Raw genomic sequence first — 21,077 nt, 5'->3', positions numbered from 1 at the left:
AGACGGGTTCTGAGTCCGCCCCTTTCTAGGCCCTATGGGCGGGGAAGGAGAGCGAGAGAGCGCAGGCATTCCTCCATGTGGAGTGGTCAGTGTTGCTGTCAATCATCCATGACGATTCTCCTCCGGGCCCGCCTCACGAGACAGCTGTCACCTGCCCTGGGCCGGGGGAATTGGGGTAGACGGAAGGGGGGGGAAGGGAAGCAGCCTCAACGCGCTCGGCAAGTGGGCAAATCAGCTGTCATTCATGCGCGTCTGGCGAGGCCCCACCCATTGCCGCCTAGCCCCCTCTCACATTGTGATTGGTCAGGCTGGACGTCACTCCAAGGGAAGCCTTGCCTCCTCCCCGCGGCTGAGCAGAATAGTCCCGTGACAGCTTGGGGGCGGGCGTAGAGGCGAGTAGCCCGTTCGCTTGTCACTCATACCACAATCCCGCCCAGTTCCTCACGGCCCCGCTCTCCGATTGGCTGGCGCGGCTATCCGGCCAGGCGGGCGGGGCCTCCGTGCGGGTGTGCGTAGGCGAGCGGCCCTGCCACGCCTCTCTCCTATGCAGTCTCCTAGCGCTTTGGCAACGGCAGCGATGCAGCGGGACGGGCTGGCTCTCTGCGCCCTGGCGGTGCTGGTGGCGGGTGAGGCTCGGGGCTGAGCAGCGCGACCATTCAATGGCTCGGGAGGGGAGGGGAGGGGAGGGGAACAGCCCCTGGGCGTGTGGGGCCCTGACACCCCCGTGACCCGTCGCCCTTGTAGCTGGCGGTGAACCGGCTACTGCACTGGCCAAACCGGCCCGGCTGCGCTGGAGACCGGCGCGGTCTGGTCCAGCTGTTGTGGAGCCCGGCTGGCGCAGGCGCAGTGACGCCTGCCGGGGGGGATGGAATCCGCCCTAGGGGGGCGGTTGGGGGCTCGTGGCTTCTCTCTGGCGGGGTCACGTGACGCCCCCACCTCATGGGGGGGCGGTTGGGGGCTCTGCGCAGCGTTGCCAGGTACAGGATAATTCTGGTATTTTGTATAATAATTTCAGCCCTTGCATGATCAGGAATAGTAACCATGCTCAAAATGTAGGGTCCTCCTGGAGGCAGTGGATTGAGTCACTCTGAGAAAGTCTTAACTGATTTTTGGGTTGGCTGTCAGCACTTCCTCGTGACCATGGATCCTGGTTTTCTCCAATTTAAAAAAAACAAAAAACAAAATGAAATGATCCGGATTTTCAAATTAAAAGGAGTAACCTGAAATCTACAGTTTCCGTAATTTAAAAATGAAATGTCATTAATATATAGAGATATGTATAGTGGTGTTTCATTTTGATCATGGAAAAATGTGGATTTGGGGTTATTTTCTGTAATCGGAAAATTGGGGATTTTTTTATTGGAGAAAACAGGGATTCCTGCTTATGATGGCTTGCCCCCAAATAAAGAAATGCTTCAGCTTTGATGACCCAGTTCTCACTCTCTGCCAACTTACAATGAGCAGTAGAAAGTAAATAAGAAGGTGACTTATTTGCATATTGTTTCAGTGTGCCAGAGTTTTTCAGCAAAATTTCATATTTAAGACTTGGCAATGCTGGGCCGAAGTAGACCTGGTTCCCTTGGCCCTGGCATGTATGGGGACATAGCTTCTGTTTACTGTCAACCCCGGGCCTGCGTTTGTGGTCCTGAGCTAAGCTTCGCAATACCTTTCTTCAAGGTCAAAGGGGTTGAATGGATGAAAGAAAGCAGAAGGAAAAAAAAATCCAAAAAGAGGAATCTCTGAGTTGGGCAACTCCCTCACATTGTTGCATTTGGGTCCTTTTGTTCTAGACACAAGTTGTAAGGCAGCAGAGGGGATGGAAAGCTGCTTGTTGTTAATGGGCTTGAATTGCTGTGTTGCACAAGATGGGAAAATACTTTGGGACTCTTTTGGGGGCTTATTTTACATGGTATTTTTTTAAGTAAGGAGGCCATTGGAATCCTAAGCTGAACAGAACCTACAGCAGTGCAGACACTCTCCAGAAACACTGATAGCCCTCTAGGAAATTTGGAAGAAAAAACAAGTTGTCAGTCAGGAATGTATGCAGAAAGGACAAACTTGATGGGAGTTTGGATCGCTACTTTTAAATGTTCCTTGTACCAGATGCATGTTTCTTAAGGCCCTGTCTACACACACACAAACTTGAACGAAAGATATGTTTTAAATGTGTGTAGTTAAACTGTTGAAAACCTTGCAAACCTATACAAGTACATTAAACTTTTTGTTCGAAAGCCATGTTTTAGTAGCTGGCACCTTTCTTACAGAAAAGAAAGCAATCTCAAGATGATATACTTGAGATACTTGAGACCACTACATTTCTATTACTGGCTTAGCAGTTGCCTTGGTTTTGTTTTTTACCGTGGCTTTCTTCATATAGAAGGAACTATTGTACAGAAATATGTTGCATTGCATCATATGAAGTAATACCTGTCTTCAGTTGTGTCCCTTAACTACTGAAAGGCCTGAACAGTGAGACTTAGTCGTGTAATACACATTTTGATCTGGGGGGATGTTTCTAAGAAACTAATGCTTTACTGATGCTTTATCAGATTTGCCTGTCAATAGTATTTCTGTTTTAGGTGTCTTTGGGGATGAGTTTAGTGTTTTACGATCCCCCCAGTCTGTCGTTTTCCGAGATGGAAGCTGGCCAATACCCGGGGAGCGAATCCCAGATGTAGCTGCTTTATCCATGGGCTTTTCTATTGAAGAAGTAAGTTTTCAGTTTTCAGTTAAAAAAAGCTATGAAATGTAATATTTAGGCTAGTTCTTTCTAAAAGCACTGAAATAGGCTTGTATGCAGAGCTTCTGTGTTGTGTTGGAATATATAGTAAGGACTAAGAAAATGAATCATCAAGATGGGATATCTAACACGTAACACCAAAATGAAACTTTTCATAGGTCTAGTAGTAGTTTAAATAATAAAACATTTACAGGTCCGTTTATCCTGTCATTTGTATTATGACTGAAAATGTCCCATTAACAGGTTTTGAAACTCACGGCCTCTACCCTTGCTATTTGAAAGTAGAAGCAAAACTTCCTAGAATAAAAGAATGTGTTACATTCAAAAGTTTGTCTTGGTTTATCCCAGCCAGGCAGTTGGTCTATTACATATATCATCCACAATTTTTTTTTTCCTCGCAGATAGTTACAGTTTTTTAATCAAACTTATCAAAATAGTGTGGAGGCACTTACGATCTCCAGAACTAGCTTTGTTTCTGTCAGTTGTCAGAAGAGATCGGGGTAGAACAACTCCAGACTGTCAGTGCAAATGCTTTCTCCACTTGGATAAACACACAAATTGAAAGTAGGTTTCAGTCCTGACTAAAGCCTTCATCCTGAAGTGAGCTCCTGCCAGACTCCTGCAATTATTTGGAGCCTAAATTTATGTGGGTTTGTTTTTTGTTTGGGGTTTTTTTTTCCCTTCCCTCTTAAAGTTTCAGTCAGCTTTATTAAAATGGGCATCTCTAATGAATTTTTTTCTGTAGCCCTCACTACAGAGGATAAAATGAATCCTTTTTCTGTTTCTTTACGGCAGGGGTGGGCAAAATATGGCCCGCAGGCTGCATCTGGTCTGCCAGGACATTCTGTCGGGCCCACGGGGCCCCTAAAAAAAAAAAAAAATTAATTTTCTAATATTAATCTGCCCTGGCTGCCTGTCAAAGATGACAGGAGCCAGGGGCAGTAGGACTGTGGCAGAACTAAGCCCCAGCAGCAAGTCCAGCCCAGCCCTACTCCCCCTTCCCCCAACCCCAGACAGGGGCTTCTGGCCTGGGTCTTTTTCTGCCTCGCTGCACCAAGGGGAATACAGATAAGGTGGGGGAGGCAGGGGAGGACTGCAGGCAATTGCCGCAGCCCCCAGGGCCGAGCTGGGCTGGCTCCTGCAGTCCCAGTGATGCACCCGGGAACTATGTGGTGCCTGTGGTGCTGGCTGGCTGGCAAGCAGTGGGGGGAATAGGGAAATGGCTGCAGGGGAAAGGGACAGTGAGCAGTCGTGTGGAGCGCAGCAATAGTCGGGCAGGCGCGCAGGACCCACGCCGGTGCATCAGGGCCAGAGCCGGCGGCACCAAGAGTGGGGCAGCAGGAGCCCAGGCTGGCAGGTATGTGTGGAGCCGGGTCAGGCTGCGCCAGCAGAGAGAGAGGGGAGCTGGTCCAGCTCCATAGGGCTCCAGCCAGCTGGGATTCCATGCTCCTGCCGTCCCGCTCTAGGCCCTGCTGGTGCTGGCCCTGGTGCACCGGCGTGGGTCCTGCCTGGCTCTTGCTGTACTCCAGGCTCCCAGTCTCCCCTGCCTCAGCTCTGTGGTACAGGCGGGGACCAGCGAGCGCAGCCTTGACCCCATGTGCCCCACTCTCACCCGTCTGGGCTGAGCAGCAGCGGTGCGGAACAAACAGGTGCTCAGCGCAGGAGCAAAGCATCCCCCTCCCTGTGGCCAGTGCTTCCTGGTGCAGCTTTCTGGAGCCCACACAGGGCTGTCCTGTGTCTCCCCTCCATCACCACTGCCTCTGGGCTGCCCCGTGGGGCAGCAGAGAGCAGGCACAGGCAGCCCCATGTGGGCTCCAGGCAGCTGTACCAGGGAGGGGCCACTTTTTTCCCCCACACTGAACAGTAGTTTCTTCTGCACTGCCACTGCTGAGCCTGGGCCCCATGTCGGCTCTGGGCTCGCCCATCGTTGCTGAGCTGCAGCAGCAGCTGGGCGAAAACTGCTGCTGGGCTCTGGAAAGCGGCCCCTCCCCATTGTTGCTGCCAGGCAGTTTTTGCTGCAGCTGCCGGGAGCCTGCGCTGCACTAGGCTGTGGTGCAGCGCCTTCACTGCCACTTGTGGGCTGCCCTGCAACTGCTCCACACAGTCACTGCTGCCATGCTGGGCAGCACAGAGGAGCAGTGAAGGAGCTGCACTGCAGTCTAGTGTGGCATGGGCTAGGGTGGACGCAGCTAAAACTACCTGGAGGCAAGGGAGGCGGGGAGCACTTTCCTCCATGCTGAGCAGCAGTTTCTGCCCAGGAGCATGGGGTCTGGGCCAGCAGGGGCTGTATGGAGCTGGGCTGTGCTGCTCAAGCAGGGAAAGGAGCTAGCCTGGCTCCATAGATCCTTGCCAGCCCAGACCCCATGCTCCTGCCGCTCCATTGCGGGCCATGCCAGCACTGGCCCTGGTGCACCGGTTTGGCCCCGTGCTCCTCCCCCCAGCTGTTGCTGTGTTCCATGCGCCCACTCACTCACCCTTCCCTCCCACCCCTGCCTGCCACAGCCCTGTATCCACTCCACTCCTCTCCCCCCTGCTTGTCCACTGGCAGCTCCAGCACCACCTGGTTCCCTGCTGCATTGCCAGGATTGCAGGAGCAGCTTCTGCATGTGGTAGTGGAGGGGGGGGGGTGGAAGTGGCAGGAGAAGGACAGCGATGGCAGACAGAGGGGGGTGTGGGGAGCAGCAGCAAGTGGGAACATGGGGCCTGCATCGATGCCCTGGGGCAGGAGCACAGAGCCCAGGCTTGCAGAAGCACTGGCAGGGGCTCGGCCTGCTGTGGGCAAACCCTCCCCCTCCACCCAAGCCACAGCCCTCCCCCTGCACATTCACAGCACCCTACAAAATCCACATACTCCCACACAACCACACCCCCCACACCTGTCCATCCCACACAGACACCCACATCCTCCCCCAAACACCCACAAACATACCCACCAAGCTATTATACTAGCACCCGCACACATGCATGCACGCACCCACCCACCCAGCCAGGGCAAAAATATATTTTTTAATTAAATTAATGAATTTTGTAGTATGTTTGATTTTTAGAATATAACTTGGTATTTTTATGGTTCCAAGATAGCAAGCTCACTTGCTGAAAGGAGTACTTCTGGGGGGCAAGGGGAGAGACTTCTGGTGGCAAAGGTCAGGGGTTAGGGGGTGGGACTTCTGGTCCCAAGATGGCAACCAAGGGGCAGGGCACTTGTCAAGGGGTGGGTCTCTTGATGACTTGCCAAAACTTGGTAAGCAACCACCTGCCCAAATAATTGCCTGCCAGTGCTTTAAGGAATATACTGGGGACAATTTTTAAAAGGCATGTTACTTGATCTTTTTACATTTACATTTATTCATAGTATCATAGTGCTTAGGGTCGGAACGGACCTAAACCGATCATCAGGTCCGACCCCCTGCCCCAGGCAGGAATGAGTGCTGGGGTCATAACACCCCAGCCAAATACCTACCCAGCCTTCTCTTGAAGACCCCCAAGGTAAGAGAGAGTACCACCTCACTTGGGAGCCCATTCCAGAGCCTGGCAGCCCTAACTGTAAAGTAATGTTTTCTGATGTCCAGCCTGAACTTTCTCTAACAATTTGTGATCGGTATTCTTAGTAACCCCTGGTGGGGTCCGGGGGAACAGAGCCTCACCCAATTGCTGCTGGTCCCCCTAGTGAGTTTGTAAATGGCCACCAGGCCCATATTCAGGTTGAGAGAGTTTATATACATGGCAAATTATCTTTAATTTGTACTTGTGACAAGTGGATGAGGATATATCTTTCATATTACATTTTGCTAATATACAATTATACGTAAAATAGGTCCAGCTCGTAATACATTTTTCTGCAACGTGGAAGGATGCTTTAACTCTCCCACTGCCTGAAAGACTTTGCCTATTTAAACATCAGAGTCATTGGCTTTTATAGTTGTACCAGAAATATCCAAGCAGTTAATTTTTCTTGTTGTGTTTTAACATGTTTTTATTAGGGGTGCACCAGTAAAGATTGGGCAGCAGGCACTGCCTAGCTGGGGTGGGGCATGGGATGGAGCCATGGGCGGCTCATCCCATGGGGCAGGGAGGGCAGCTTCTGCTGCTATGTGCACCCCTGAGGCCGGCATGGGGGCCATGTGCCCCCCAGACTTGTGCACGGGGCTTGAGGCCAGGGGGTGTGCCAGCCTCTTCCCAGTGGGGGCTGGGCTGGGTCTGCACTTGGGGTGGGTGGCAGCACTGGGATTGGGGGGCTATGGGGTGGGCTAAGGCCACCCCAGAATTTGCCATAGTCTCCCTCCCAGCGCTGCTGCCACCCATCCTGCCCCTGGCCCAGTGCACAGCTCTGGCCTGGCCCCTGCCAGGAAGAGGCTGGATCAGCCTCCGGCCCCAAGCCTGCAGCAGGCAGCCTGTGCTCGCCCCGTACACAGACCCAGGAGGCATGTGCCCCCCATGCCCCTCCCAAGGGCACTGCCCCCCTCTGCCTCCAGACAAGTTGCCTGCAGCTCCTTCCCATACCCTGCCCCGGCTGGGAAGTGCCTGCCCTAGCCCCACTCCCTCCCTCACTGGGGGTCTCAGTCTGCCCTTAGCCCCTCCCTTCCCTCCACAATACCCCTTGCTCCCCACATACTTACCAGCTGGATGCTGCTTTCCAAGTTGCCTTGCTGCATTTCTGGCTGTGTGCATGCTGCAGCTGTGCACAGGGCACTTATCAGTGACATCATCGGCCGCATCAGCCAAAAAAAGCCGATTGCTGATAATATCGGTTTTCCTTTTATCGGTGCTGATAACGATATGGACCGATATTTTAGTACATCTCTAGTTTTTGTCTGAGTAATTGAGTCTTGAATTAAAACTACTTCTCTAATTATTTGCATACTTGAAGCTTATTACTTCCCTCAAATTATGGGCAGTGCCTGTTAAAGTCTCTGGTAAGTGGAACTCTGTGCAGCTGGTAGAGTATAGTAGTCTTGCCTGTGAAGCTTGGCTTTGCACTGGAGTAGGAAGTTTAATTAACACTATATGGAACATGAATGATGATTTGGCTCACAATGCCCTTGTCTCAGAGAATTATACATTTTTGACTTTTTTTCTCCTAAGTCTCCAGTATGCTCTCTTATAAAAAAAAAAAAAAAAAAAAAAAAAAAAAAAAAGTTGATAGCATAATGAATTCCCTGTATTTGTTTGAAAAAGTTTTGTCAGGTGTTTCATTTAAAAAAAAAAAAAATAAAAAATTTCTGCATCTGAATTTGTTACAGGACCTCTCCTGGCCTGGGCTTGCAGTGGGGGATCTGTTTCATCGTCCTCGAGCTACAGTTCTGGTGACAGTGAAGGGCGTAGACAAACTGATGCTGCCTAAGAATGGAATTTCTTACCCAATTGAGAATGTAAGTGTCCATGTGCTGTGGTCTGGATTATTCATACTTCATTAGTTTTTTTAGTTAATACTCAAAAGTGTGTGCGTAGTGTTTTATATTTTTTCTTCTTTTTTTAAAGAAAAATTAAAACACATACTCTTACTAGTAAGGTGTGGTGTTGTACTTCATGTGACTTCAGAAGATTCAAAGCCAGAAGGAACTGTTAGATGTCACAGGCAATTATCACTCATTTGATACTGCTAGATTTTACCTTTCCAGAGGACATGCTTTATCTGTCTGGTTTTGATTTGAAGACTTCAGGAGATCGAAAGGCTGCTACTTCTGGTAGCTTGTATTGTGTGTTAATAACTCGCTATTTAAAAAAGTGCTTTATTTCTAAACTGAAAAAGGCACAGTGAAAAGCAGTATCTGATGCCAAATAAATTCAGCTATGTTAAAGGACCCTCTTTCCCTGCACCTTCCGCGTGACGGTATGACAGCGGAATCAAACTGTCTCCTAACCTCCTTTTTGGTAAACTTAAACTTCAGTTTAAAGCACCTTGAACCATTCTTGGGATTCTTATGTACACTTTGGAGGTTTTTCCACAACCTTTAGAGTGGTATTATCAGATCTGTGTTTCAATTTTGGTCTCATCAGCATGAGGCTCCCCACAGGTCAGGAAATTTGGTGGCAGGAGAGCAGTGGCCATTAATACGGCCTGCCTCCCCCACCAAATTCCCAAACCCGGCTGGATTATAACCCCTTCCTCTGTGGGGCTAGTAGGAACCCTTGCTTCTGCATTGGGGCTGACCCCTTCCCTCCCTGCAGGGCTGAGCTGGGGCCTGGCCATGCCCCCTTCCCCCCTGTTGGGACTGGGTTGGGGCCTGGCCATGCCCCCTCTCACCCCAGTAGGGCTGAGCCCCACCCCCTTCTCTTTCTGCAGGGCCATGTTGGGGCTTGGCCATGTCCCTCCCCCCCGGAGCTGCAGGGGCTGGGCCCCTTCCCTCTCCATGGGGCTGGGTCAAGCTCCTTTCCCTTGCAGGGCTGTGTTGAGGCCAACCTTCCCCCTGCTTCCCTCCACACAACAAGATGGTTCCCACCCAGGCACTAGCTTAGGAACGCTTGCTGGATTTGGCCCACAGACAGACTGGGCACTACCAATCCAGTCTCTCAGGCACAGAGGTTGAGCACCACTGTATTAAACTGTGATGGTCTTTTAGCCGAATCTGTTTGCTTCCTTGACTTACAGAATCACAACTTGTAGGCCATCTAACACATTTTCATGCGTTTCCCTTGCAGTTTTTCCTCAGTTCTGGGAATCTTGCCCTTCAAAAGAACATATTAACTGAAAATACTGCTACTAATCTCTAAAAGTCCAGATCTGCAAAATCTTCCTGAAATTTTACTAGTTTATTCTAATGCACCTTTATATCCTAAGAGTTCATTCAGCCTGGACAATCACAATTGGGTTTCTTTGGGAACCCTAACTCCAAATGTCTTAGCATCTTTTTTGTAGGTTAACTTGTAAATGTTAAGTTGATGTTTCATTGAAAACATCTTCTCTACAGTATATATCATATTTTTCATTCTTTTAGGTCTTATGTATTGAACAGAGGATTCTAAATTAATTTGTTAAGCCTTTGGGAAAAGTCTTTTTAAGATGCCAATATCTGATCCACAATATACATAAACAAATCTGTTGCAGGCTCCTGTGTGTATACTTTTTGCAGGGGGCAGGGTGGAAGGGGAAGCTCCATTTTTTGTTGTTTGTTAAAGTAACTATGGCAAAAGCTCTGTTATCCAGCACCCATGGGGAACAGGGGATGTTGGATAACCAAATATGCTGGTTACCTGAGAGGCATCTTTGCCTGGTTGGGTCGCCATCCCTTCTGGTACACCAGGCTTTTACTCCCTAGCGTCAGCATGCCGGGGGACAGGGAGGGGGACCCTGCACAGGCTGCTTTGCCCCGGGCCATGGCCCAAAGTGGGACTTCCAGTTTCGCTTTTGCCACGTCAACTGGCATGCCAGTTAATAGAGCATGCTGATTAATGAGGTGCCAGGTAATACCATTTTTACTTGTATAGTACACCCCCAGATTGTTCGTATCCAAGTTGTTCACACCCTGCTTAATTTGCAGCAGGTTGCCAAATAAAAGATGAACCCTACAGGTTGCAGCTTTTCCTTGAAAGGGCACTGTTTCTCTAGTCAGTTGGATCTCATCAGCAGTTCTACACAGCTGGTTGGAGAAGCACTTTGAAATAAGCCACAATACTCAGGTGGAGCAGCTCAATGGTCCTTTGCAAATGTTTCCTGTGGTTGCATATGGCACCTAGCTTGTTTGTCTTCATCTTTGTGAGGGCTAGGAACCTAAACCCTTGAACTATACAGAAAGTCATGGTATCTGTTCCAAGGAACTCCGTTCTTTGCAGTCAGGACTTTATTCGTTTTGGGCCTTAATTTCTTATTGGGGCTTTATTATGTTTCAGGCTGTACCTTTCAGTCTCGACAGCGTTGCAAATGCTATTCACACCTTGTTTTCTGAGGAAACTCCTGTAGTTTTACAGTTGGCTCCCAGTGAGGAAGTGAGTATATTCATTCTCTCTTAAAACCTCTGAAACCAAAGTTACATATTTTTTTCAAGTATGTGGCTGAAGCATAACCATTTGATTGTCTGAAACTACATGAACTGGAAAGCAGTTGCACATGTAAGAATTAATTCATAAGGCTGGAAAAAATCTAAGCTGAACTATTCTCACATTAAACAATGGCTGTTTTCTCCAGAGGGTATACATGGTGGGAAAGGCTAACTCTGTATTTGAGGATCTTTCTGTGACACTGCGACAGCTACGAAACCGTCTATTCCAAGATAACTCCATTCTCAGTTCCCTTCCCCTTAACTCCCTCAGCAGGAACAATGAGGTAAGAGATGGTTAAAGATACTGTCTATCTGTCCTCGCTTATCTATTTTCTTTTTCTTTTTTGCCTAGGAAGAGAACTTCCCCAATTTTTAACTTTTGTTTAGAAAATCATAATTATTTTCTAGTATTGTTTGATGGTCAGTAACAAATACTGCATAAATAGACTGCTGATAGTGGTTGCAGTCTGCTGAGTTTGCAAGAAAATAAGGCTGAGTAAATATCACTTTCTGTTCATAAAAAATGCTTGTCTCTTCCCCTAGGTTGACCTGCTTTTTCTATCAGAATTACAAGTCCTGCATGATATCTCAAGCTTGGTAAGCAAGATTTTGTAAACTCATCTTGCATTTCTAATGATCACTTTGAAATTCTTTCAAGGTTTCTTTTATTAAAAAAAACCAAAAAACAAAAACATAACCATAGAGGTACACCGATACATCAGTCAATAGCTTTTATAGGCACCAATAACAAGAAAATTGAAGTTATTGACAGTTGACTTTTTTTTTGACATTATTGGCCACATCAGCCATTGATCAATGCCGCAGCATGCAGGTGGCCAGGAATGCAGCTTGGAGAGCAGTGTCTGGCCAAGTAAGTCTGGGTGGGGGGGGAAGGGATATGGGGGCTGCAGATCGAGGCCCCCTTGGTAAGGGAGGGAATGGGGCTGGGGCAGAGGCAGGCACTGCACAGCCAGGGTGGGGTGGGGCACAGGATGGAGCTGTGGTTTCTCCAGGAGGGTGGGCTCTTGTCTCTGCAGGCATCACCAGAGGAGGCATGGGCAGCTCCTGCTGCTGCGCAAACCTCTGTGGGGGCATGTACCCCCTGGATCTGTGCATGGGGTGAGGATGGGCTGCTGCTGTGCGCTTGGAGCCGGGGCTGTGCCAAGCTGTTCCCGGTGAGGGTATTGGGCTGGGGCAGGGCTGGGGCAGGCAGTGGTGGCACTGGAAAGGGGACTATGGTGAATTTTGGGGTGACTGTAGCCACCCCTCCGTAGCCTCCCTCTCAGCGCTGCTGCTGCCACCTGCCCCAAGCACAGACCAGGCCCAGCCCATGCTGGGAAGAGCCTAGCGCAGCCCTGGCCTGCAGCAGCAGCCTGCCCTTGCCCCTCACACACATCTGGGGTACACGCCCCCCATGCCTCCTAGGGGTACACACAGTGGCAGGAGCCACCCCCCACTTCCCAACATGCACCTCCTGGATAAGCTGCTGCTCCATCCTGTGCCATGCCCTGCCCCAGCCCCACTTCCTCCCTCATTGGGGGGCCTCGATCTGTACCCCCTCCTCCATGCCCCTTCCCCCTGCAACAAACTTACTGGCCGGACACTGCTCTCCAAGCTGCTGGGCTGCATATTGGCGGTCAGATCAGTATCGGCCGATTTTTTTTATAGCTGGTTAAAAATCAACCATTAGTATCGGTTCAAATCTTTTATAAGTGCACCCCTACTTAACCCTGGTGGTAGTGTACACTCTGAGGTTCAGGAGCAATTCAGGGTTCTTAAGCAAACCCTTCCACTGTGACTTTAAAAAAAAAAAAAAATTGTATGTAGGAATTGAAGGTGCTACCTCAAATACACCCTGCATTTGTTAGACCGAAGTATTTGCTCAGACCTCTAACTAAAACAAGATGAGAGCACTATCTCAGTTTTTGCTTTTCTGAGAGCTACTGATTTAAAAAAAAAAAAAAAAAAAAATCTTACAGAGGTAAAGGATTTGAAGGTGGCTTCACCTTCCTTTGTATTGCCTGAATAGTTCAGCGAGAGCAGGACAAAGTACAAAATGGGTCCACAAAAACCTGATTTGATTTTATCTGAAATAAAATGGTGTCTCTGGCTGACAAGGTTGGCCATTGTTGCTGTGGTACTTTTCTACAGATAACAGTTCAAAGCCATATCTGGCTGTGTAGGTTTCTGGAACAGGTGTGGTGTGTTGTTTTTGTTTTTTTTTTTATAAGGGTTCATCTCTCTCTCTCTAACCTTTAAATGTACTCGAGTCTGATGATTTAAAAACTGCTTTCAACAGGCACACTTGCCCAGAGCAGGCATGGTTACCTTAAAATGAGGGGGAAGAAATTAGCAAACTTGCCTTATTGCTTCTTTGCTTCTTGTCTCTCATATTAGCCTGGCCATCTGTTGACAGAAGAAATAGTAGGAGGTGAAATACTCAAATAGATTCTTCTCCTGTCTGCAGGCCTTTCTGCATGAGGACACTTGTGAGCTCAGTAGTAAGAAACTCCCATCCTCACAGCTGTTTATACAATCTTTCCCTCTGCTAGCATACATCTACTTCCCCTGAGGAGGAGGGTGTCTTATGTATATTAGAGGGAGGCATATATCAGAACTAGTTCTGGCCTTTCACTTCAGACAGGTCAGAATGCTGTATTGGAGCCCTCTGGCCAAAGATGGACTATTTATGAAGTTGTAAAATGTATCACAATGTGCCCAACAGAAATAGTAGAGGCAGCTCCATCTTTTTGTTTTACCGCAGATTTTCTATGTAATTTAGTTTGGGTCACCATCACAAATAACACAAAGAATGTGTCCAGATGCAAGCAGAAAGAAGATGGCATTTTCCTGTGTAGGTGAAGTGTTGAGGATAAACTGGTTAGGTGATGAGCCACTGAAGTTCTACATTCGTGAAGGGCCCATCCTGTAACTTATGTACACAGAAAATTGCTTATACAGATGGGGAGAATGTTTGTATTGCATCAAAGGCTAACATAATCATAGTATCCAAGTTTGGGGGAATTATGCCTCTTCATCACATTATGCAAGTTTTATTTGCTGTGGTTATCTTTGAGTCAGGATTTTGATATTGCATACCCTTAGTTGATGGGTAAGACTTTTGTAGAACTATATAAACTTGTGATGTATACCCCTTTAAAAAGTGTTTCTACCACAAGCACAACTAGGCAACCTACCTTCTGTTATGAAGACAGTTTAGCTACCTGGGGATACCGTTTTATAGATTCATAGATTGTTAGGGGCTGGAAGGGACCTTGCAAGATCATCAGGTCCAGCCCCCCTGCAGTAGGCAGGAAAGACAGTTGGGGTCAGGTGACCTCAGCCAGGTGACCGTCCAGTCTCCTCTTGAAGATATCCAGGCTAAGTGACTGCACCACCTCTGGAGGGAGTTTATTCCACAGTCTAGACACTCTGACCATAAAGTTTTTCCTAATGTTAAGCCTGAAATGGTCTTTCAAGAGTTTGTAGCCATTAATCCTGGTTTTTCCCAAGGATGCCTTGGTGAACAGTTGTTTGCCAAGCCCCTGATGTAGCGGTAAGCTGCTACCAAGTTCCCTCTTAGCCTTCTCTTTTTTTTTTAGGCTGAAGAGTCCCAAGTCCCTCAGCCATTCCTCATAACGCTTGCCTTGCAAGTCTCTGATCATATGGGTGGCTCTGCTGTGGACTGTCTCTCTCAAGCTTTTCCACATCCTTGTTGAAGTGTGGTGCCCAGAACTGGACCCAGTACTTCAGTTGCAGTCTCACCAATGCCAAATAAAGCAGAAGAATCACTTCCTTGGTTCTCCTTGAGATGCATCAAAGTTGATGCATGCCAGAGTATTGCCTTGCTGGTTACTGCATCACACTGATGGCTTATATTCATTTTCCGATCCAAGATCACAAGTTGAGGCCAGTTTCCTAGTTTGCATGGAATATCTTTGTCAAAAATAAAGCTGTGACTCATTCAGTCTAATTTGGCTTAGTATTTCACTACCTCTTTTCCCTTGGACTTAATTTTTGTTTGCTTCATTCTCTGTCCCCTTCTTTCCCTTAAGCTGTCCAGACACAAGCACCTAGCCAAAGATCACTCTCCAGATCTATATTCTCTTGAACTGGCTGGCCTGGAAGAGATTGGGAAACGGTATGGAGAAGACTCCCAGCAATTCAAGGATGCCTCTCAGATCCTTGTAGATTCTCTGCAAAAGGTAAAAGGAGGGTTGCCATAAATGCAGTACTATAAAGATGTACTATAACTATTTTTGTGTGAAGATCAAAAATCTCATGTTGAACTGTCCTCATATAACATTGTTTCCTCAGGTTTCACATCTGCTTTTATCAGCTGGTTTTACTTTGTCAGGAGTTACCACCTCCCTTTTAACAGCTTGATTTCTTCTCTCAGATGCGTGAATAGTTGCTATGTCAGTTATCATACCAAACGTATTTTTGTCACTCTTCAAGAAATGTATTGGGGTGACTCCTTTAGCAGGAGAGAGCCATTTATGGTAGTGGGCTCATGTTTGTTAACAAATATAACTGTCACAATAACTCCAGTTGGCTTAAAAAATAGATACTTTGTGCTTACGTAAATTTACTGGCATTTTTCACCAAAAACTGGCTGCAGAAATAAGTGTAATAGTTTTTACTTTGCTCCAGGAATAGCACAGCCAGCTGGGTATGTTTCCTTCAACTCATGCAGCTCTAGTATTTCCAGACCACCAGATAACCTGTTCTTTCACTCCTTCCTGAGCAGGCTGCTGATTGTGTTTTTATGTAAAATGTCACTTGTAAACAGATGGTATGCCTTTCACCACAAGACCACTGTTTCCAGCCAGAAACATTCAGTAATGAACTAAGTACTGTACAGGTGTCCGGTGGTCTCAAAAGTGATGTTTTAGACCAGCTCATAATTGGCATATTTACTGGTCGAATATCAAATCATTGGACAATTCCGTGTTTGTCCCCAAATTCAGTGATTGATGGGTTTTAAAATCAAAAGGCTGAGGTGCATCAGTCAGCATTTTCTGTTGTAATAGCTGAAACTAAAATACTGTTGCTCTTCCAGTTTGCAGATGAAATGTATAATCTCTATGGTGGGAATGCAGTAGTAGAGGTGGTGACTGTGAAAACGTTTAATACTCCCTTCGTGAGGAAGACTCGTTCCATTCTTCAGACTTCACCGGTATTAAATGCCCTTAAGTTTTTTGGTTCTGCAGATTGGTTTTTAGACATGTGAATACAGCAGCATAAATAGTCTTGCATCATATGTGTAAAATGGAAGGTAACGTGTGAAATGTATAATTTTAAGTCATTGTGTTGACTTGAGCAACTTTTGGTAACTTCTGCTAGGCAATTGTGGAGTTGCTGAAAGTAAATGCTAATGCAGTTAGGTGGAATCATGATTGTCTGATCACTTACTGTGTTCATATATTCCTCATCTCAAAGTATCTGTCTATTTTTCAGATTGTCAATATCAGATTTCACTGCAGACAGAATGTTTTGCATGAAGGCTAATTATAGTAACACTGTGACTGTTGGCTTCCCAGTATCTTGCTTAATATTGTGTTTTTCTTTCCCTACAGGCCAAAACAGATAATCCATTTAACCTAGGCTATCCATACAACTACAACTATGCTGTGATCTTCAACATAATTCTGTGGATCATGATAGGCCTTGCCCTAGCTGTGATTGTAATTTCCTACAATCTCTGGAACATGGATCCTGGCTATGACAGCATTATTTATAGGATGACAAACCAGAAGATAAGAATGGATTGATCTTCAGTTTATTCCAGCCCAGGGAAAAGAAGAGTAAGGCCTCTTCCAAATTGTGTGAAAATTTAATCTCTTTGGCATGATTAAATGTGGACTTTTTTTTAAAAAAAGATGCATTTATCTCTTAGTTTCTTGTGTATTTCTTGAGGCTATTTTGAAACATGGGTAGTACAGTCAGAGTGGACTTGAAGCAGAACCTACAGCCTGCTATGAAAATCATGACCTAGTTAATGAATACTTTCATTCCATTTTGTTAACAAGTAACACCACTTTTAGAAATGTCCTATATTGCCTGTGACTGTGTGAAGCAAATGCACTGAAATTATGATAGCAACTTTTTGTGTTAATCTCTTTACACTGGAGGATTAGAAATCATTGCTAAGCTGTTGTGTTGTATATTATGAGCCAGTTGTAAATGTTTTGTTTATCTAAATATTTTGAAATGGCTACTTGCACTGTTCAATGGAAAAGCTTAGTAGAGCTCTACATAAAGCCCTCTATTTCTATGAGTGTTTCTGGTTCAAACAAACAGCTTTTAGCTCTGTGATCAAGTCATCTTCATGAATTTTAACCAAAATAAGGCTTTATCTAGAACTTATATGCAGCACTCTGCAAAAGTTAAAATAAAAATAGGAACACTAATGTGGCAGGTCTATACAGTGAAGAAACTAGAAGTACAGAAATAGCAGAAGCCTGGTTGCTTTAAATCCATGTCCTAAATTGTAGAAGTATTATAATAGGAACTTCTAACTCCTTCCACTTGTGCTAACATTCTATAAAATTAATTACTAAAATTTTTTTGGATGGTGAAAGTGGACCAGTAATTGTCACTTGGAAGAAGCATACATGGCTTACTTATCTGCTTCAATAAAGAAATATTTGCCCACGTTTCTTTAATCTTGAGGGAACTTTAGTAGAGGACAGTAACAGTTATTTCAGTTGAGGATTAATTTAAGCTAAATGGGAAAAATGACAAAGGCTTACTCTGTCTAAAGAATAGCAGGCCCTAGTTTTAAGAACTTCTCAGTCTTAAATATTTTAGAAATTGGAATCATAGAAAATACAGATGTAAGGGACTTTGAGATGTTTAGTCCCTTGCACTACCTCAACATAGGGTCAAATATACCTTAACCATTCCTGACATATCTGTCTAACCACTTATTAAAAACCCCTAAAGCTTGATTTTATTTCTTTATTGCTTACACCAAATGTAGATGTGACCTAGATACTGTTTATGCTGAAAGCTTCTACTGACTTACTTGATGTGGCTTAGTTACTAGTTCAGATTTGCCATTCATCTGCTGTCATGATTAAAGGAATTGTTCTGTAGTACAGAAGCTTCATTGGGGGATGCTAATTCGTATAATCTCCACCATGCTTAACTTCTGCCATCGTTAGTGGAGACTTCCATTCCTCTGTTGAAAAAGTATCCAGTCAATAAACCTATTTATTTACTGCACAGTGGAACTGAATTTTGGGGGGCTTTAAAACCTTTCACTTGCTTACATCTTAGAGAAGCAAGGCATTTTGTTTTTATCCTGGGTAACATGCTGCAGATTTGCCTGAGGCTAGGGAATCCAATTTCACTAATAAACAGTGTATGAGGAATTAAATATTATCCCACGTAGCTGGTCTGTTTTAACGTCAAGTGTGCAGACTTACTTCAAGTCGCTAAGTAACTTTTTGGATTGTAAAATGGTGATATGTATGTTACTGTTATGTTTTGCTGATTGTTCTGAACGTGCTTATTTTTAAAGGCTTTCACATTGTAGCACAAATTGTGCTAACGGAAAGAATCAGGGGTCCGAGCCACAGTGAGCTTGCCATTGCAGATAAACTAGATTCTTTAAACTAACTGTATGTAAGGTGGAGATTTGAGAAAATTCTTTAATTTTTAAACATCTTAAAATTTGTTTTGTGCAGACCTAAAGGTAGTAACATATTTCAGGACTTATTTAGAAACTCATTACTTTCAGCCCTTGGATTAGCAGTGAAGTAATTGAGATACAGTAGCTAATATTGTCCTCTACTTCGATTCTGCTTGCCCTAAATGGAACTTTAGAATAGAATATAGGTTTTTAAAGGATAATACCCAATGATGCAATACACTAAGCACAAATTAGTATGTTTAGCTTTCCAGTAAAGGATAGAGTTATTTCAGAAGCTTTGCTCCTTCACTTATCCTTTCAGGGGATGGCTGAGTTCATTTCTAAGTCTTGTTGCACACATTTTTCCAATCCACTGCAAAATGTTTGCCTGAAAGTGCTCTGTTTTACAAAATGTACAGTGCATTTTCCTTTCAGTTAGTGATTTTAAAGTTATTGAAGGAGAGGGAATGGAGAGAGGGCTGCTGCTCATGTACTGGTCAGTACTGTTCCCCTCAATTTTTCTGCAGTAGTATCTGAGGAAATTAAATTCTGTGTTTACTGACCACTTACCAAATTTAGTTTAAAGAAGAGACCTCTAGTTTTTTTTAATCTATACATAAAAAGGAGTAAATTAAACTATCAGTACAGCATAGGACAAACAGCTGCTGAAAGCAGCAGCTTTACTTAATAGGAATTGAAAAATCAAAGTCAGATCAACATTCTAATGCTTTTATGAAGTGTTTTGGTAGCTTAAACTAAAAATTAATTTAACAAAAGGTAAGTTAAGATTTAATTTACAACTCTCACTTTTTTTTTTTACTGTCCTCTAATTCTCTTGTTCCCAGTTTACATAATCCTGTGGGGGCTTTTCAGTGAAGTATCATTCAAAGGATAGAACTAGTGGAATGGAATAAGACACTTCACAGGCAAGAGAGCACTAATGCAGCTTTTTGTAAAACCTTTAATAGGTAGAAAGCATGTATTGAACTCCCATCAGAAAAGTTTGACTTTTAAGCACATCCATCCTAATTGTGATGTGATTTTATACTTTTAGTAGTATCTTCCTTTCAAATACAGAATTTATGCTGTAGTCAATTAACATCAGCATCTAACATTTTGCTTATGAACTAGCTTTCTTCCAACATCTTGTCTCTTTTCTGTAGTGCCTTAGAGCCCCAGAGGCATTAGTTTTGCTTACTTGATAACCTGCCCTTCTACAGGTCTTAATAGTCGCACTATGCACAACCTGTTTTAAAAGAACATGTTAATTCCTACTTTAATGCAAATACCACACCCAAGAAGTCTTTCACTTTCATCAGTATCTTGTCCACTACACTTTGCTTGATGAAGCAATGCCAGTTGTGAAAGAAGTCCTGCTTGCAAGCCTCTCCAGTGCTACCAAACCCACCTGCTCCAACTGTTACACACCCATTTTCCTTTTACACTGTTGCCTATATAACCCTTGGTCCAGAAGTTACCTTGTTTTTAGTGTATGAAGCAATCTATACTCATGTAAACATGTACAGTCATGTAAATTTACACTCATGTAAAAGCCAATGTGACTGTTTAGGGAAGGTGAGGGAAGGATATTAAATAATTACCTGGTGTGGCACTAGTATTATTTTCATGTTAAGGATGCAGTTAATTAGAATGAACATACTGCCAAGATTATTACTTTGTTGCTGGTCATTCTCTTTTGTTGAAGAAGATGAATCATGTCATGATTCATGTGACAAGGCAGAACATTGTGAGGCCCTATATGGAAATTACCAATAAAGTACTTAATTTTACATGCAGTGGAAATTTTCTTTTTTGCAGCACAAAGGAAATAATACTGAGAATGAAAACCCACATTTCAATCTTTTAGGTGAGGTCTTCTAGAGAAAGTCCTCCCAATTGGAGGTCAAAGGGAGTTTTGGAACCAGGCCATGTCTTAAGAGTGAGTGATATTTTGAACAAGGGAGGAAAGTGCCAGGTGAATGTGTTAAATAGCCAGTGGCAACCAGTTCCTTCAGCCAGGCATTGAACTTCAGAAGTTCAGCATACATTCCTCCAGAGAAGTGGAAATGTTCTGGTAGCAAGAGGTGGCCTCTTTAGATAAAGAAGAAATATAATTGGCTGAGCAGTAACGTCTCAATGTCAAGATCCAATGCATTCCTATCAGGAAATGGTTGTCTTTGAAGACGGAAACTAAATTTGAGGCAAGAAAGAAAAAAAACAGAAGGGGCTGCTTTTGTCTTTAGAGAGAGAGATGAAGATTACCTCAAGCACAGAAGCTGAGACAGAAGGTTCTTTTAAAAAATCTGCATGTTTCTTAATTTTCTAGATCTCTCCAAAATGTTGACCTCCTTATATGGGAGATCAGCTAGTTTAAGCTTCGTGCTCATCTTGGTGTTCTTACCCATAACTTGAATGTGTCTATGTCAGACTGGCAACACTTCAAGATCTGGAAGTCCTCCTGGCACTGTTTTAAGTCATAAGGAAGGAAGACAGTCCGACATCTGAAAGAATATATTGAAAGCTTTGTGATAAGAGGGGAGAAAAGGAAAACACTTTTCTTGGGTTCCCCTTCAGGACACACATGCTGAACAATGGGAAGTGATTGCTCTAACATCTCACTGGAGGTGTTCAAAATGAGGCTGAACAGCTATTGATTGAGGGTGATCTAGGTGTAGCTCAGTCTGTTTTTCCCATCCATTTGAGCTTTGCTGGTTGCTGTCTC

The 21,077-nt window shown here is 44.9% G+C and overlaps 1 protein-coding gene across 1 annotated transcript; it reads left to right on the top strand.

Annotated features, from left to right (window-relative positions):
* The first annotated feature begins 500 nt into the window (after positions 1-500).
* Positions 501-20,145, top strand: ATP6AP2 (ATPase H+ transporting accessory protein 2). Its single transcript, XM_006263550.4, has 9 exons — positions 501-626; positions 2,580-2,710; positions 7,981-8,109; positions 10,568-10,663; positions 10,863-11,000; positions 11,260-11,313; positions 14,772-14,921; positions 15,779-15,895; positions 16,296-20,145. The coding sequence occupies exons 1-9, from the start codon at positions 545-547 to the stop codon at positions 16,488-16,490; spliced, it is 1,092 nt and encodes a 363-aa protein (XP_006263612.3). The 5' UTR covers positions 501-544; the 3' UTR covers positions 16,491-20,145.
* Positions 20,146-21,077: the final 932 nt, after the last annotated feature.

The sequence above is a fragment of the Alligator mississippiensis genome, chromosome 1 (genome assembly GCF_030867095.1).
Source record: "Alligator mississippiensis isolate rAllMis1 chromosome 1, rAllMis1, whole genome shotgun sequence".
NCBI classification, from domain to species: Eukaryota; Metazoa; Chordata; order Crocodylia; family Alligatoridae; genus Alligator; species Alligator mississippiensis.
Note: the sequence above shows the minus strand (reverse complement) of the source record. Positions and strands in the feature narration are given on the sequence as shown.

Coding starts and splice junctions, on each gene's coding strand:
- ATP6AP2 (XM_006263550.4), top strand. CDS start 545: ATGCAGTCTCCTAGCGCTTTGGCAACGGCAGCGATGCAGCGGGACGGG. Junction 11,001..11,259: donor CCCTCAGCAGGAACAATGAG/GTAAGAGATGGT, acceptor CTCTTCCCCTAG/GTTGACCTGCTTTTTCTATC. Junction 15,896..16,295: donor CCATTCTTCAGACTTCACCG/GTATTAAATGCC, acceptor CTTTCCCTACAG/GCCAAAACAGATAATCCATT.